This window comes from Drosophila rhopaloa, unplaced genomic scaffold, assembly GCF_018152115.1.
Source record: "Drosophila rhopaloa isolate 14029-0021.01 unplaced genomic scaffold, ASM1815211v1 contig_115, whole genome shotgun sequence".
NCBI classification, from domain to species: Eukaryota; Metazoa; Arthropoda; class Insecta; order Diptera; family Drosophilidae; genus Drosophila; species Drosophila rhopaloa.
Window position 1 is genome coordinate 6,316,723 of NW_025334990.1, and position 17,841 is coordinate 6,334,563.

Genomic DNA, 17,841 nt, shown 5'->3' on the forward strand with positions numbered 1-17,841 from the left:
TATAACTTTCTAAGTTAAAGTGTCCACCGTATTTAAAAAAAGTGTCCAAAGAGGTGTTGGGTTGAATTAAGTCAACTCAAACTTACAGCGAAAATTTTTTAAAATACAGATCACCAATATAGACAATATAAACAAATTAAATTTTTTTTTTGAGACAAAAAAAAAGTTCGGAGTTTAATTCGATCGAAACAAATTAGCAAATTGGTCATTTCTTCGGTATTATCAAGCAGTTTCCTTTTGCACTCTCAGAGAGCCAGCATAATGATATCCACTTGGTTTGCTGGGAGGGCAGGCAATACGGCTTCCTCGAATCTTCTGGAAGCCAGATGCAGGCGACACTTCTTAGAACTTTCCATTATTGTAGTCAATTGAGTGCGAAGCAAGCTCGAATTACCATTTGTTGATCAATCAATGTAGTGGGCTGGTCCGTTTACACTTGAAGTATGACGGGGTTGCATAATTGCTAGACATCAAGAACTTTTTTTGCTAAAAGTTTTCCGCTGGAGTCTTACGGAAACTACGGCAATCAGCAGAGGCACATGCAGCAGTGGGCGTCTTGACTCCCTCACATGCAACCTTATCGGCAGCTCAAGTCTGGCATGTAGTTTCAGAAAAGGCAAAAACCAAATAGTCGGTATCAGTCCGTATCCATTTCCTGCTGAGGGGGATACCCTTCAAACAAATTGTTTGCACTTGTATAAAATAATTGTATTTTGTGGATGTAAAGCGACCTTGAACTTAGGTAGCAAATACTTAAAGCATTCGAATATCTAAATAAACATATAGTACAATGATAAATCGGTTTCGATTCTATGGTGCTAACTACTCTAGAATTTTTGGGTTTCAAGGAATGGTTTGGTGTCTTTCGAACTTCAAATACAGATTCGTGTTTTTTCAGGAAATGCCTTTCGCCTACGTCTTAAAATTATGTACAATTGTGTTAGATTAACTTAAAATAGGGAGTAAATCACGGTGATCACAATATGATAAGCACAACACTTCTTCGAAGAAAACGAAGACAAACGAAAAAAAAGGTGCGGAAAATCAAAATGAGAGCAAATGAGAGTATGCACTTATTTCTAATACTGAACTAGTTGTCCAGGAATTCCCACTCGCTGGAGGTGTTTGAGTCACTGGTAGCTGGTGTTTCCTTGCTCAGTGGGTCCCCAGCTCGGCGAAAGTCGGGCAGGAAGCTTGAATACTCCTCCTCATCTCCATCTTTCTCCAAAGTCAGCTGCGGCCTTGGCTGGCTCTTGACGAACTTAAGCGGAGCCATTTTGGGCTTCGAGGGAGCTACTGCCCTAATCCCATCCACTGGCTGACCCGCAAGATAAAGGTCTGCTCTCTTAAGTGACTTTTCCGGAGAGGTCGTTTGGACACTGGCCTCTTCGAGGTGCGTGGGATAACACCTGATCAGCGATTCGCTTAGTTGGGGTGCCAGCGCCTGGGCAGCATGCAGATCCTCTTCAGATGGCGGGGCCAGATGCACCTCGGGTAGATCCAGTTCGGCAGCCAGTGTCTTGGCCTTTTCCGCAACAGTCTTCTGCAGAGTAGTGGGACTTAAAGCATCGGGCAGAAGCTGGAGAAAGGCCGCCTTCATGTCCAGCGGAGAGGCCAAGCCATTGCTAAGATAAGTAAAAATTGCATTAACAATATGGCAAACAGGCAGACACAATTTAAAGAATAATAATGAAGGTAATGTGTAATCTAGACCTACAATTAAAAACAACTGTTTTAGACTTACAACATTTTATAGATGTCATAAATTATCTAATAATTTTTTAAGTGAGGGAATTACTTCGAATCATGAATAACTTATGAGACGGTTTTCGGCTGATAAAATAATTCGAAAGCTTTGATTGGTATGCTTACTTTTCCAACTGACAGTAGCTGGCCTCCATTAGTGTGGCGGCATTGGTGAGCGGTAACCGAAGCTCATGGGTCTCTTGACCAATCTCAACAATCCCCGAGCCACTGTCGCTTGACACTGGCGGTTTGCCCACCGATGTCTTTCGGGTGGTGTGGACGATGGACTGCTCGAAGTCCATTTGACCGATGCGACTGAAGATTTCCAAACGGCGGTTCTGGTGAGCCAAAGGCGACTCCACGGCCAGTTCAATCGGCACATTGAGGTCTAGCTGCTCCACCGGCGACTGCTCGAAACACTCTTCGGCTCTCTGCAGCACGGGCTCCGCCTGCAGCTCCAACGGTGACTCCAGCCGCGAGTAGTGCGAGGATCCCAGAACCGGAACAGGAGGCGGCATCAGAGGATTGAAGATCACCTTGACGGTCTTATTCGGTGGCTCGGGCAGCGGAGCCAGGCGCAGCAATGTACGTTCTCCCTCCAGCACGAAGATCTCTTTGCCACAGACACAGAAATCGAGAATTTTTCGGAATCCACGCGCCACGGCCTCCACTTTGAGTCGATCTAAGTTAAGTATGTACAAGGTGGCATCGTCGTGTGTAACCAGCAGCGAGTCATGACTATCATACAGGTACAGCTGCCTAAAGTTGCTGCTGGCCACGTGTCCCACTTCGCCGTCCTGCATTCCAGAATCCCCAGCTGAAGCCGGAGGTTGACTGCTGGTGGGCTCAGGGCGCTGCTTAGGATTCAGGATGGGTATCTCCCAGGTGGGGCTGCGCAGTACGGCATCCCTGAAGAGCACCGTCTTGGACACATTGCCCTCAGAGTCGGCCACCCAGAAACGTAAGCCAGGTCGACCGCAGACGAGTTGTGGCTTATTTGCAGACTGTTTCTTGAGAAAGACGGCGCCACAGTCGATGAGCTGCTTGCGATCCTTCTTGCCCACCTGGGTGATGTTCCACTGCGCAGTATGGACGTCGAGCTGGCACACGATGCAGCGGTAAAGAGTGGCTACTAGTAGGTGGCTCTGCTGCACGCTGAGCTGCACGATTTCATAGGCCTCGCTCAAGATCTCCACGGACTTGCTGAGGTGCTGTTGTGTGGGGAATACAATTAGCTTATACTCGGATTGAAAAGGAGGGATAAATGCTCACCGCCTGGTAGTCGAACTCCGTAAGCACCACGACTCCCTGACGATCGCCGGAGTAGAGCTTCATGCCGTTCTTGGACCACTCGCAGCAGCTGACCACGCACTTGTGCAGATCCCGAATGGTGTAGCGCTCGATGGGCCGACTACGGGTGCAGGGGGCCACCAAGTCGAGGTCCCGTGGCAGCTCCTTCTGTATCTGGAAGATGCTCACCTGCCCGTTGGCGCACCCAGCCGCCACCATGAACTCCACGGAGTTGACAATCCGCACGCACGTAATGCGAGTGGCCACCTGGATGGGGAAAGGGTGAGGCTGACTTAATGGGGGAACCACACGCACTTCCCGCTAACGAGAATGAGTCACCGCTTACCTCCGCCTTGAGCTTCTGCATCTCGCCCGTGTGGCGGTTGTACCAGAACACGATGCCCGCGTCGCTGCCCACGGCCAGGAACTCCTCGGTGGCGTCCACGCAGGTCAGGTTGAGATTCGCCGGAAAGAAACCGCGCTGCAGCCGAGCCGGAATGTGGTCGATGACCTCCGTCAGTGGCGCCCACTCCCGGATGGAGCACAACTCCTTGCTGCTGGCCATGTCCTTGCTGCGGGAAATTGCGCCTCAGGACGGGGATTTCGGGATTTAGGGATTCCGATTCCACAATTTGTTGTGTTCTCTCTCTCTTTTCTGCTCTCCGGCTCAACTCAACAAACAACAAAAATACACCCCAAACTGATTGTTATTTGCTGACAACTGGCAACGCCCGTTCGATTTTTAAAAGTGGACAGCCCTGATGAGCGGGTCATTTGAAAAGCGAATCAGTTTATTAACTTGTGGCATTATTGATTACCTATTTCGGTTATTTTTAATTATAGAAGTATATGTGTTTAAAAACATAATTCAAATGCGTTTAGGACTACGTTATCAATGAAATTTATACCTGCGGCTTGTAACTTTATTTTGATTAAATTGTACACCGATCTGACCACGTCCTCGTTATCCTTATTTCTGTAAAAGTTCTTTAACATTTGGGGAAAACCTTCGTTCAGCTCAAAGTTTGCTCTATCTTTGAACACTTTATTTACAAAAAATAAATAAAATTCTAATAAGTAAATTTTCCAAACCTTATCAAAATTCCAACTGATTTTTGCGCTGTGTAACACTGGCGGAACAGCTGTTCTTGTTTTGGTTTTTCACGGTGCGTGCTGTGTTACGTGCTCTGCACTCCGATTAAGGATTTCGAGGGAAGCTATGAGCGGATTGCTTCCAAAGTTGTGGCGTCAATGTGACGCAGTGTTCCTGCACCGGATCAGCCAGGCACTGCGCGGCGCCGGCGTTAAGCAAAGCCGGTGGAGTGGAGCACGTCTGCTGGCCACCAGTGCGGATAAGAATCCAGTCACCGCCCTGCGAGAGTTACCGCACTGCAATGTAGGCACCATCGGTCACGTGGACCACGGCAAGACGACACTGACCGCTGCCATAACTAAGATACAGTCGCAGAAGGGTCTAGCGGAGTACCTGTCCTATGACCAGATTGATCGAGCGCCCGAGGAGAAGGCGCGCGGCATAACCATAAATGCCTGCCACATTGGCTACGCCACCACGGAGCGGACATATGCCCACACGGACTGCCCTGGTCATGCGGACTACATAAAGGTAACAATGCCTAATATGTATTCCATCTATTAACACCACTTTCCTTGTGTAATGCAGAACATGATCTCGGGAGCCTCCCAAATGGATGGCGCCATCCTCGTAGTGGCCGCCACCGACGGCCAGATGCCGCAGACGCGCGAGCACCTGCTGCTGGCCAAACAGGTTGGCATTCAGCGAATTATTGTCTTCATAAACAAAGCCGATCTGGTGGATCAGGAGGTCCTCGAACTGGTGGAAATTGAGATGCGAGAGATGTTAAGCGATTTTGGGTTTGATGGCGTAAATAGCCCAGTGATTTGTGGCTCGGCCTTGCTGGCTCTTCGCGAGGATAAGTCGGAGTTTGGCGTCCCTTCGATTGAGAAGCTATTGGAGCAATGCGATTCCTACATACCAACCCCTCAGCGCGATGTTAAAGCCCCATTTATTCTACCCATCGACAATGCTTTTACGGTTCCAGGAAGAGGAACAGTGGTCGTGGGCACCATAAAAAGGGGTACCATTCCTCGGAACGCGGATGCCGATCTACTGGGTTTTAATCAAAACCTGAAGACGTCCATCAGCGACATCCAGATCTTCCGGAAAAGCGTACCCCAAGCGCAGGCCGGAGAGAATGTGGGCGCGCTGCTGCGAGGCATCAAAATATCTGCGGTAGAACGAGGAATGCTCCTATGTGCGGCGAGTTCCGAGGATATTTCTAACCACTTCGAGGGTTCAATGTACTTGCTATCCCGGGCCGAGGGCGGTCGTGTCAAGCCCATGCTCTCCAAGTATATTCAGCAGCTTTTTAGCCAGACGTGGAATGTTCCTGCACGTATTGATATAGGTAAGAGGTTAGATAAATTCATATATAATTAAGATTTTAAAATATTCTCATTCGATTCCAGTTCCCAGTGAGGCAATGCTGATGCCAGGTGAGCATGGCCAGGTGCGCGTCACCCTGCTGCGGAAAATGGTCATGACGCCTGGTCAGGCTTTTACGATTCGCGAGAATGGAGCCACAGTGGCCACCGGAATGGTAACGCAGCGACTGCCCTCCCTAGACCTGCCCAAAAACAAGCTGTCAAAAGCGCTGGTGGATTGTTAACGACTCGGAATTCTATTTGTACAAATTCATAAATTGCTTTTTATTACGCGTACTTCTTTTTTAATATATTTATATGTTTAGGTAAATTGCTTGGGATGTTTCAAACAAATGCCAACGTATTTTATGGTTGCTTATCTGTTCATAGTCTTCTGCCATGGCTGAGAACACAAATAACAAGTTACAAACTACACGGAAAATTAGAATACATAAATAGATGAAATACAACAAAAATGTTACGGTGTTCTCTATGAGTCTTAGTCTATCATCTGCAGTTTCGGTGTAACAAGCTTTACTTTAAGGCCACAAATCGCCTGGTTAAGTACATTCATTGTATAAATATGTTCTAAGGTACAAGGTTTAGGCAAGGAATGCTCTTTTAATCGTCGGAGTCTCACTCCCGGCACTTTTTGCTTTTCACATTTAAAGGTTGGTTCATAACCTTCCATTATTTTTGCTACAAATAGTTCGTACAACAAAAACTAAACTTGGCAACTTGGAATGGATGCCATTAAATAGTTGGAATGATTGGATACATATGGAATGGAAACTGGTGGGCAATTTAAACTAAACAGGAACTACTACATTTCGGCAAAACTGCTAAGCATCGTTTCATTATCTAATAGATTCTCTAAAAGTAAGAACATTATTAATTTCTACAATCGTTATACTCGTATAATACACAAAAAGAAAAACGGTGTCATGTCATCCCAAATGGCAACGAATCTCGATAAAATATCCCACGACGCTTAAATCTTTGTGAGAAACTCGTCCAGGTTGAGATGCGAAGGCAGATCGATATCCTCCAGCTTGATGTCGCTATACCTAAAGACCACTTTGAAAGGCTGTATAAACTTCTGGTCGATGGTAAATTCGTCACTATTGCTCTTTTGCTGAAAGTAAAAATCGCAATATATAGGAAATTAATATTTAAATAGTTGATTAAGCTTACCATTTGTCGGGCATTGAGTTCCTTGGTTAGTTTCTCCAGAAAAACGTTAGTTATTTCACTCTCGTAGTCATCCAGCTTATAGGACTTCATCACCTTCAGGACCTGGGCCGTGCTCAGCGAAGTGCACAGATCGCAGATGGTCTGAACATCCTGCTCACTTTTCCGGGATTGCAGCAGTTGGGAGACTTGATTTAAGGGCGCCAAAGGTGCCAGCACATCGTTCGACTGCAAGATTTAAAATAAGTTAGTCTATAAACTTTGTTTAAAACCAATTGAACCTACCATCTTTTTGCTGCGCACCCAATCCTCAATGCAGCCGATATTATAGCGGATTATCATGCCTGTCTCCCACATGCAAATGTCGCCCCTCAGCATCAGACAATTAAGGGCCACGGCGCACACAAAGTAAAGCAGCTGATGGAATATCTGCTCCGCATAGCAGTTGTCCAGGCCAAAGTGCTGGAACTGCTTGTAGAAGTGCTCTAGCTGCCCAATCAACTGCTTCCAGGCCGGACCACCTCCGTGTTCTGGCGAAGAGGAGGCTCCAATCGACGTGGCACGACTACGCATCCCATGCGCCTGCCGCCCGCGCTGAATCTCATCGTTGTTGAGGATTGCCGGCACTATTTTGGGGTCCAACAAACCCTGAATCTGCATTATCAGCGCCTGGTACAGATTTACTATCAGGTCAAGAATTACGCGACGGTACTCGAACAGATTGAAATTCTTCAGCTGCTGCTGATTCTGTTTCTCAGTGTTGAATTTCACGTACTCCTCCACATCGCCGTATTGCTTGAGAAGATTCAGCAGTCTAAGGGGTAAAGCAATCATTAAATCCTTGAGTTCAAAAAATGTTCTATGACTTACGTGATAGAGTTGACGAGCCAAATGACACGGTTTTCAATCGGATGCGGCGTGCGGTGCATTTTCTTGATCTGTATCACAAACTTACTCAGCAACTCACGCACATCATCATCCGCGTTGGTGAGATCGGTGTAACTTAAATGGAAAAAATGTTGTTTTAACAAAGTGTTCCATTATTCATTGCCAAGGCAATAACTCACCGAATGCACATAAAGATAAGATAGGCTGGGAAACCAGGCAGAAGACCCACCACAGTGCGTGGAGTCAAAGCGCTTAGCAGACGCTGCAAGATCTTGTCTAGATCGCTGCTGTGGAACTTCATGAGACCCTGCGGATTTTGAGACTTTTGCTTGGTCACATTTGCGCCCACGTCGCTGGACGTGCCGTTGGCCTTATTACGGCTCATCTCCTCCTCCAGCTTGTGCTCCAGCTGGCCGCCATCCTGCCGATAAGCCTTCAGCTTGGCGTGCGCCAGCTTGAGTTCCTCCTGCACGAGCAGGAACTGGGCTACAGCCTTTTGCAGTTCCCTGCGCAGATACCGATCGTTCTGCTTAAGGGTATCGACATTGGCTTCCTCAAATTCATCGATGCTCTCGAAGATCACCGTCTGCAGCTCATCTTTTTCGTTGTTCAACCTTTCAATCTCCTGTGTCATCTCCACGAGCTTGCTGTTGTGCTCCTCCGTGATGGCCTTAAGCTCGGACTCGAGTTGACTGAAGATGAGAGAAGAAAAGAATTAGCTCTGCAGATATTATTTTTGACTTTCACCCACCGATTGATAAGCTTCTGGGAATGGAAGGCCTCCATCAACTCGTTGACGTCGTTGCCCCGCAACTGCAGACTCTCTGGTTCGAGAGATCTCATGGACTGGCTCTGCTGCAGCAGGACCGCCTTCAACTGGATACACTCCTCGCGGCGCCTACGGACCTCTTCCTGCAAGGCGGCATGCTGGGCTGAAATGGCACAGAGTGGGAGGAGGAGGGAGAAATGGATGTGGGTCAGTAGGACAACTCCGTGGGTCGCACGGTGTGCGTGGGCGGTTACCATTGAGCTCGTTGATCTCAACACCGTGTTTAATGCTCGTTCGCAGCTGATCGTACTCGCTGCGCAGTTTCTCGTTCTCTACCTCAAGCTCGGAGACGCTGTGTGTTTGGTGAGCAGTGTGCGGCAATAATACATAGATGTAGACAAATGCAGTTTTGTTTAAGATTTAGTTGGAGTTGTAGTGGGTAGGAGCATATGACTGTGTACGCTCAGTTTTGTGGTGCCCTATTTACTTACCGGAATGAATCCTCGGTGGGCTTGTGGCGGCTTGCCAACTTGTTGTACTGCTCCTGTAAGTTCTTGTGCTTCTGCTTTTCCTCTTCGAGTATGGCTCGCAGCTTTACCACCAGACTGGTGGAGTCGTTGTACGCATCTAAACGGGTCAAAATATAATAATATTCGCTTCATAAATTTGTTTATAAATAGTGGTCTTACAATTCTTGCTTAGCAGATCCGGCGGCCGGTTGATGTCCAAGGTGTTCTTGGCCGAGGCGTAACCCACATCATCCTCGTTTTGGCTGGAAGCGTTGCTAGCCTTGCGCCCATGCAAACTGAAATTGCCGGCTGTGAGCCGACTGAGCTCCTCCTTTAGCGTGTAGTTCTCATTCTCGATCACCTCCTTGTCCTTGATCGCTCGCTGGTAGGCCTCGTTGAGCTCCCTGTTGTCGATCTCGGCCATCATCCGGTCCTCCTGGGTGCGCTGGCTGACCTCTGCATTCTTTGCCATTTCAATTATCTCGTCAATCTGACGGCGCAGTTCCTCGTTCTCTAGGCGCCACGTCTGCTTCTGGCTAAGCCAATCCTCCTGCGCATGGCCGTTCTCCTCAAGCAATTGCATCTTCTCATCCCGCTCCGCTTCCAGCTGCTTGTTGAGTGCTTCGATCAGCTTATCCTTGTCCTGGCAGGCGGCCTTGACGTTCTTAAACTCGCCCTCCAAAGTCTTTTTTAGCTCTAGCTTCATTCTGCAAAGGAATAAAGAATTTAATTTTTGACATTATAACACTTAGAACACCGAATACAGACTTCAATACGCTGATCTCGCTGGTCTTGTGCTTCAGGTTGCTGTTGTCGCGGTTCAGCTCGTCGATGCGTTGCTGCATAGAGATAATCTTGTTTTCCAGTCCCATGTACTTGTTCTCCATGTGCGAGATCGTCTTGGCCTCTGCCTTCATGCGCTTGAACTTACGGCGGGCCAAAAACCTTCGAATCGCCGACTGGCAAATGATGATGTTGCGCCGCCGCTTTTGGTAAGCTCGCCGCGCCAGGACTCCACGCACAAACCGCTGGATCTGAACAGCCCGAAAGTGATCGCGCATTGCATAGAACTTGCTACGGGCCATCATGCCGCGAGCATATGTCTGAATGCCGGAAATTGAGTGGCGCAGGCGCAAGAAACGACGACGACATAACCAACCTTTAGCGTACTTCGACAGAATCAGCCCCGCCCGAGCCTCTCGCATCTTTTGGAATCGTTGGCGAGCGAGAAAGCCTCGCGAATGCTGCTGGATCCCACTGATCACCGATTGGAGGCGTAGGAACCGGCGCCTGTAGATGAATCGCCGCACCACCGATTGCACAATGGTGATATACTTCTTGCGCAGATTGGCCCGCACCTGTTCAAGGAAGGCCACCTGGCCGGCGCGGAAGAAGATCTGCGTGTTTCCGAACCGGTACTTGTCCTCGTCCTGGATCCACTTCATCACAATGTTGCGGCACGACTGCTTCATGTCGTTTTTGTCGAGCTTTGAGCGGAAAACCAGCAGCTGATAACGCATATAGAAGTCAGGATAAAGCCATCTTGAAGGGAATCCCGCAGCGGAGATGCGCACTGTTTCCAGTACTCCGCAGGCTCTCAGCTGCTGGATGATTTTGGCCGTCTCCCACTTAAAGGCAATCTTGTCATCGTTGGGCTGCGCGAAATAAATAAATTTTAAAATGTATTTTATATTGTATATCTTAGTCTAAGTCCTCACCTTTATGCATCGCACATAGTGCGGTGTTGTGGCATGTAACGTGGATATTAGCGAGGCCAAACTCTCCTGAAACTGGGATCCCACAGTTTTCCTATGCTGCTTGGACGGTACAACCTTATAATAAGTAAAAGTCAGGATTAATAGAGCGACTCGTCAATTTGGACAAACACGTAATAATTGAAAGATCTTAAACGAATTATACCAAAGTTTCGGCTTCAACATGTAAATTAATTTATGAAATATTAATTTTCTTATACTTAATTTTACTTATACAATTATGAATTTTTTAGCGAATGAATTTTTTTTATATAAAGTCTAAAAAAATTAAACTTATCTTTTATATAATTAAAATCTCAAAAAAAAACACTCCAATATATTTATCAGATAAATATTTCTAATAAACGTATACTCTATTATTAACTTTGAATTTGTGTGACAATGTTAAGAGGATTAAAAATGAGGTTGACTGATGAAAATTAATCATATGTCTTTGGGTTAGTCATTTTTTGGTAAATTGAAATAAGTTGGTAACTAACTCTTCGACGTGTGTCTTTCCCTTGCTGTTGGGCATTCCGAAGGACGTTGGCGGTGAGCGAACGACAAGCGTATGGAAAATACAAATAGCAGTAAAGACAACGATTACAAATGGACAAGTGTACAAAGCAGTTTGATTACTGAGCTCCATGCTGGATTCGGGTAGTAACAAACCTGTTTGCGGCCAGCACTGATCACAACACGACCGCCCAATGTGGACGATTTGGCGGTATCAACGCTTAAGGTGTCAATCTCCTCGAGGGTCATCACCTGCTTGACCAGGGACATATTAGACTCGCCTAGCACTTGAGTTAATTCCTTCGAGACAGTGTCACGATTCTTTTCCAAGAATCCGTTCACGTCATATTCGACGGTGTCCGAGAAATGTTTAATGAAGAAGCCTCAAACATAAAATCAAAAGAATTATTAGTTGGGAAATAATTTGGAAAAATATCAGTGATTCACTTACTTGTGGTACCAAAGCGTGGCTTCTCGAAATGAGGAAATTTACTGCATTTCCCTATGAGCTTGCCAGCCCAGCTTTCGTCGGAACCCTTGGGCATCTGTATATTCGCACCATTATGGATATATATTAAAATAAGGTGAAATCCAATCTTACTCTACACTCCTCATCAAGAAGGTCAAGCACTCCCAGTCGAGATTCAATTAGATCAATGCAGGGCTGATTGTCGTAGAAGTCAATCATTGTCCAGGTGATGCCCTCCTTAAGGTACTCCTCCTGCTCCAACTTAAAGACATGCTGGTTGAACTGCTGCTGGAGCTTTTCATTCGCATAGTTAATGCAAAACTGTTCGAACGAGTTCACCTCAAACGTTTCGAAGCCGTAGATATCGAGGACGCCAATGAAGCTGCACTGCTTGCTACCGTTGTTGAGGCTTTTGTTCAGCACACCGACGATATACTGGAATAGTTTGGCGTAGATGTGCTTGGCAAGGGCGTCTCGCGCCGCCTGCGCCGCCTCAATGCTGTTCGGTATCAGCACATATTCATTGACCGACTCTATCTTACGCATCAAAAGCCACCGACGCAGATCCTCGGCTCTCACCCGCAGCAGATCGCCGGTGATCTGCAGGTGGATGTCGTTATGCTAAAGTATAGACACATTTTAATTAAAGAGCATAAAAATGGAATGACAATCGGTATTAAAAATGAATAGCTTACGAAAATCTCGCAGGAATCAGTGTCCTCCTCCTCGCTTCCTTCGTTAAATTTCTTGGACACCTGAATGTTGCCCAAATGGAGTATACCCGCCAGAATCTTCACGATGTCCGCTATCTGCTGAATAGAGAAGCCTAACACTGTCATGGCCTGTACGGTTTCGTTGAACTGGTCTGCATCTGAAACCCGTTCGATGTCCGGAGCGCCGCCCATGTTAAGAAACTCGAACTTGTCCTGGTGATCTATTATAAAGGAAATATGCAATTACGTACTGGGCTAAAATAGAAAAGGATTCTTCGACTCACCCAGCACCAACTCCGGGTACTTTGCTCGCGCCGCGCACAACTGGTAGAATATGTGGTAGTTGCGCTCGCCCTGCGCCTGGTACACCACGCGGGATTTTTCGAGCAAGTAGGTATGCATGGTAGCCCCCTGCAGGTACATCACTCCCATCTGGTTGCGGAACAGCAGCTTAGTGAATTTGCCGAAACGAGAGCTGTTGTCATTCCGGGTCGTCTTGGCATTGCCAAAGGCCTCCATGATCGGTGAAGATGCCAGCACCTTGCGCTCGACCTGGGTCTCAGACTCGGAACCTCCGACGGCGGCGAAGTACCTCATGGCGTACTTGGCCGACACAGTTTTGCCCGCACCCGACTCCCCACTGACGATGATGCTCAGGTTGCAGTTTTCTCGCTCCAGTTTCGTGTACGCCTCCTCCGCCAGGGCAAAAATGTGCGGCTCCAGATCGCCCATTGCGTGTCCTCGATACGCCCGGATGATGCTCGGTCCGTAAAGCGGCATCTCCGCGTATGGATTGATGGCCACCAGGATGATGCCGCAGTAGGTGTAGATAATCTGGCGCTCGCAGAAGCGGACGCGCAGATTGTACAACACCCCCGGCTCATGCAGGTAGGACAAAGTGGTCAGGTCGTTCTGTCCCACCAGAATGGCCGGATTGCGCAGCGGTGGTAGGTCGCTGCCATCGGCCTTCAGCTTGACCTCCTTGAGGCTTCCCGATTCGGTGCAGATCTTTAGAAATCCGGCGCCCTTGCGGTAGCTCTCTTCCAGGGTGGCACTCTCCCACACTTGCTCCGCATGGGGCACCCAGATCTTGGCGCCCTAGAAAGTGACGGAGGCGATTAGTAGAAGTCGTGACCAGAAATTTACCCCAATCGCCTCCAGAGACGGCCCCAAGTGTCACCAACAAAGCTTATCACACAAGCAATTCCCGTGCTGATAAGACACTTGTGATTCACAACCAAGCATTTTCGGGGGCTGCGATGCAGTCATCAATGGCTAATCACCTGCCATGGGAACAAATCAGGGCCAAGAACTGGAAAATGGCCCACAGACACACACACACACACTTTGACCAGGGGAAATCACGTTATGGGTGCAATTTTATATTGGCACCATTTGCAGACGACACCGACACCGCCGCAATCTGCCACGATGCACTTGTGGGGCATCAATATATTATACTGTGTATTACCTGCGCATATAGCATCTCCTCGCTCGACATCGTTCCACTTGCTCCTAATCCTCCTCTTCCTCTGCCTGCTTCTTTTCCTTCTCTTCTTCCTACTCCGCGTTAATATTAGTGCGAGTTGTGCTCATAAATCCCGTTAGCTTTATTCCCTTTTATGTTTTGGTGTTTTTTTCCAGGCCCTGGCAGCCTTTTTAAATGACCATTTTTGCTGACTTTTTGTGTGGTTACTTAAAATTTGCAATCCAAAGTGGTTAAAATTAGTTATGGAAATTTACAAAATTTACAAATTCATTGGTAATTTCAGGACCCCTACTCCAAAGTGTGAGAAAAACAAACAAACTTCCGTCTCTGTCACCGACTGACTGACTGACTGATATTTTGTTGTTGCCAAAAGGGCAGGGTTGCCAAAGGGCGTGAAGTTTGGGCCAAGTTAAAAAAGCTGGTTAATTAGCATAAAATGAAATTGTAACAACTTTGGGTCACTTTAAAAAGTACCATATAATAAAAGACAAACTTTATTAACTCCTAATAAACCCCCGAGGAACTCCTAAACATTTGGCGCGCAATGCCCTGCAGCGTGTTTTGCAACACTTTTTTACTCACCGAGCGATCTTTTCCAGCACTTGAATTGGCATTTTCCCGCGAATTTCTACTTGAGCTGCGACACCAGCGAGGCATCGTCCGAATTTTGGTCACAACAGCTCCAGTTTTCGTCCAGGACAGATTAAATAAATATACAGCAGTACGGATATGTCAAGTCCCGCTCGTTCGCCCAGTGTCGGAGCTGCCACGCCCAAACAGGGAGCCCGCACGCCCACCAGAGGTAAATATTTGCGTGTAAATAAGTGTTTTTTTTTGGAATCCAAACTTCTTTTTTGTTGCAGGCATTGTTACGCAGGATGTGGAGACGCCTATGCGCATGGGACCCGGCAGGGCCGGAGTTCGACCCTCGGACAACATCAGTCTGCCGCCCACTTCGCCAGGGAACATCAGTTTGCCGGCAACCAGTCCGGCTCGAGGATTGGGAGCCAACATGAGCGAGATCGATCTGAGTTCTCCGCTCAACTATGGAACGCCCAGTTCGATGGGATCCATACGGACCCCACGCTCCGGAATAAGAGGCACTCCGTTGCGGGCACGTCCTGATATCCGAACGGACAAGCGCATCCGCCAAGTGGCCATTGGCGGGGGATCCGGGGTAAGTGGAAGCCTGAACTTCTTCCCCAGAACTTTAACTCACTCGCTCTTCTTTTGAAGCTGGAACCCATTCCAGAGAAGGGCTCTGAGACTACCGATCCCGTCTCTGAATCCTCACAGGCACCGCAGCTTGTTGTCTGGGGCACCAATGTCGTTGTCAGCCAGTGCAAGTCCAAGTTTAAGTCGTTCATAATGCGCTTCATTGACCCTAGCGCCGAGCAGGATGAGATCTCTGAGAACATCGATGTAAATCAGCCGTTGTATCTGCAAAAGCTGGAGGAGATACACACTTTGGAAGAGCCCTATCTGAATCTCAATTGTTCCCATCTGAAGACCTTCGATCAGGATTTGTACCGCCAGTTGATCTGCTATCCGCAGGAGGTTATTCCTGGCTTCGACATGGCTATCAACGAGATGTTTTTTGAGCGTTATCCAGCCGCCCTGCTGGAGCACCAGATCCAAGTGCGTCCCTTTAACGCAGACAAGACACGCAACATGCGCTCCTTAAATCCCGAGGACATGGACCAGCTAATCAGCATAAGCGGCATGGTCATCCGTTCGTCGAACGTTATTCCCGAGATGCGCGAAGCCTTCTTCAGTTGTAACATCTGCTCCTTCAGCACTACTATCGAGGTGGACCGCGGTCGCATCAACCAGCCCACGCTGTGCACCAACTGCAACACGAACCATTGCTTCCGCCTGATCCACAACCGATCCGAGTTCACAGACAAGCAACTCGTCAAGCTGCAGGAGTCACCGGATGACATGGCTGCCGGCCAGACTCCGCACAATGTGCTGCTGTATGCCCACAACGATTTGGTGGACAAGGTACAGCCAGGTGATCGTGTTACAGTCACGGGTATCTACCGGGCCACTCCTCTCAAGAGCGGTGGCATCTCATCCTCCGTGAAGAGCGTGTACAAGACCCACGTCGATGTGGTTCACTTCCGCAAGGTGGACAACAAGCGGCTTTACGAGGAGGAGGAGGGGTAAGCTTTTGTGGGCTATTTTTGACTAGAAAAGCATTTCCTCATACTAAATACCTTTTTAGCAAGGATCACATCTTCCCGCCTGAACGCGTTGAGCTGTTACAGTTGCTGGCCAAGAAACCAGACATCTATGACCGCCTTGCCAGGGCCATTGCACCATCAATCTACGAGAACGACGACATCAAGAAGGGCATATTGCTGCAGCTTTTTGGCGGCACCAAGAAGAAGCACGCAACTCTTGGCCGTCAAAACTTTAGATCGGAGATTCACCTGCTGCTGTGCGGTGATCCGGGTACCTCCAAGTCCCAGATGCTGCAATACGTCTTCAATTTGGTGCCAAGATCACAGTACACATCTGGTCGCGGTTCTTCGGCAGTGGGTTTGACTGCCTATGTCACTAAGGATCCGGAGACACGCCAGCTGGTCCTGCAAACGTGAGTCTTAAATCACGCTTTAAGATTAAAATTGTATCCTACAAGGTTTATTATTTTCAGAGGTGCTCTGGTTTTGGCCGACAATGGTGTTTGTTGCATTGACGAGTTCGACAAGATGAACGACTCGACCCGTAGCGTCCTCCACGAGGTGATGGAGCAGCAAACGCTGAGTATTGCCAAGGCGGGAATCATCTGTCAGCTTAACGCAAGGACCTCAATCCTCGCTGCCGCCAATCCTGCCGAGTCGCAGTGGAACAAGCGCAAGAACATCATTGATAATGTGCAGCTTCCCCACACCCTGCTCTCCCGTTTCGATTTGATCTTTTTAGTCCTAGATCCCCAAGATGAGATCTTTGACAAGCGTCTGGCAAGTCATTTGGTCTCCCTCTACTATGTGACCCGGCACGAGGAGGAGGATACCATGTTTGTAAGTAGCATTTTGTCTTAATTTATTATTAAAGTTGCCTATTAAACGATTATTTTTAAATATATTTTTGCAGGATATGAGCGTTCTGCGCGACTATATCGCTTATGCCCGCGAACATCTCTCGCCCACGCTTTCGGATGAGGCGCAGCAGCGACTAATCCAGGCATATGTGGACATGCGCAAGGTGGGCGCCGGCCGTGGTCAGATCTCTGCCTACCCCCGCCAGCTGGAGAGCCTTATTCGTCTGTCGGAGGCTCACGCCAAAGTGCGGCTCAGCAACGAAGTGGAATTATTAGACGTGGAGGAGGCTTGGCGACTCCATCGCGAGGCTCTCAAGCAATCGGCCACGGATCCGCTGTCCGGCAAGATCGATGTGGGCATCCTAACCACCGGCCTATCCACAGCCGCCCGCAAGAAGCGGGCTGATCTAGTGGCGGCTATCAAGGAGAACCTCAAAAAGAAGGGCAAGGTTCTCACAGTTCCCTACCAGAAACTGTTTAACGATATAAAGGAGGGTTCACAAATTGTAAGTATTTATCTATCAGTTAGTGAATAATTATTCAATGTATTATTTATTTTAGATGATCACACGAGAGCAGTTTGAGGATGCTCTAAAGGAGGTTCAAGATGAAGGAGCCATTGTTGTCATGGGCAAAAACACCATTCGTATTTGTTAAATTTATACTTATCTCATCTGGGATCATTAACTCATTCATTCCTATTCTTAAGAGCAAAAATGTTTTTCAATAAAAAGAAATGTCCAATAATAACAAACTGAGTTTGAGTAATACCTTTTTTCAAGAGAAATTTAATAAGTTTTTACTAAACAATTATGAGAATTTGCATCTTATTTTTGACGCTATATCGTTTAGATATACAAAATTCTTAATTATATGTGAAAAATGTGCTAACGAATTTTATGACTTTTAATATGGACTACACGCGAATATACAAAAAATTTGTTAAATATTGGTAATTCTATGTTTAATAAAACAAAATTTGGTGTCATCAGAATGGA

General features: G+C 47.5%; 4 protein-coding genes across 8 annotated transcripts; 2 read left to right on the top strand and 2 right to left on the bottom strand.

The window, feature by feature from the left end:
* Window positions 1–686: 686 nt before the first annotated feature.
* Window positions 687–3,711, bottom strand: LOC108048588 (WD repeat-containing protein CG11141). The gene is made up of 4 exons (XM_017129357.2): window positions 3,383–3,711; window positions 3,019–3,303; window positions 1,873–2,957; window positions 687–1,625 (listed from the first exon to the last, which is right to left on the bottom strand). The coding sequence occupies exons 1-4, from the start codon at window positions 3,599–3,601 to the stop codon at window positions 1,091–1,093; spliced, it is 2,124 nt and encodes a 707-aa protein (XP_016984846.2). The 5' UTR covers window positions 3,602–3,711; the 3' UTR covers window positions 687–1,090.
* Window positions 3,712–4,113: 402 nt separating this feature from the next.
* LOC108048585 (elongation factor Tu) lies at window positions 4,114–5,796 on the top strand. Its single transcript, XM_017129352.2, has 3 exons — window positions 4,114–4,660; window positions 4,718–5,483; window positions 5,545–5,796. Exons 1-3 carry the CDS (start codon window positions 4,256–4,258, stop codon window positions 5,742–5,744), a joined length of 1,371 nt encoding a protein of 456 aa, XP_016984841.1. The 5' UTR covers window positions 4,114–4,255; the 3' UTR covers window positions 5,745–5,796.
* Window positions 5,797–6,394: 598 nt separating this feature from the next.
* LOC108048584 (unconventional myosin-Vb) lies at window positions 6,395–14,125 on the bottom strand. 5 transcript variants are annotated; one of them, XM_017129347.2, is made up of 18 exons: window positions 13,780–14,125; window positions 12,593–13,406; window positions 12,291–12,529; window positions 11,728–12,216; window positions 11,578–11,671; window positions 11,283–11,509; window positions 11,111–11,134; window positions 10,575–10,688; window positions 9,625–10,511; window positions 9,037–9,563; window positions 8,839–8,974; window positions 8,602–8,699; window positions 8,330–8,510; window positions 7,758–8,270; window positions 7,561–7,692; window positions 6,976–7,504; window positions 6,694–6,918; window positions 6,395–6,634 (listed from the first exon to the last, which is right to left on the bottom strand). In XM_017129347.2, exons 1-18 carry the CDS (start codon window positions 13,807–13,809, stop codon window positions 6,491–6,493), a joined length of 5,403 nt encoding a protein of 1,800 aa, XP_016984836.2. In that variant the 5' UTR covers window positions 13,810–14,125; the 3' UTR covers window positions 6,395–6,490. The 5 variants fall into 5 exon arrangements, with proteins under 5 accessions (XP_016984836.2, XP_016984837.2, XP_016984840.1 ...); XM_017129348.2 differs by lacking the exon at window positions 11,111–11,134; XM_017129349.2 differs by lacking the exons at window positions 6,395–6,634; window positions 6,694–6,918; window positions 6,976–7,504; ... (1 more) ...; window positions 7,758–8,270; window positions 8,602–8,699 and having other exon boundaries at window positions 8,355–8,510.
* Window positions 14,126–14,407: 282 nt separating this feature from the next.
* LOC108048587 (DNA replication licensing factor MCM4) lies at window positions 14,408–17,593 on the top strand. The gene is made up of 7 exons (XM_017129356.2): window positions 14,408–14,599; window positions 14,661–14,974; window positions 15,034–15,962; window positions 16,025–16,396; window positions 16,457–16,823; window positions 16,897–17,349; window positions 17,405–17,593. Exons 1-7 carry the CDS (start codon window positions 14,527–14,529, stop codon window positions 17,498–17,500), a joined length of 2,604 nt encoding a protein of 867 aa, XP_016984845.1. The 5' UTR covers window positions 14,408–14,526; the 3' UTR covers window positions 17,501–17,593.
* The last annotated feature ends 248 nt before the right edge of the window (window positions 17,594–17,841 follow it).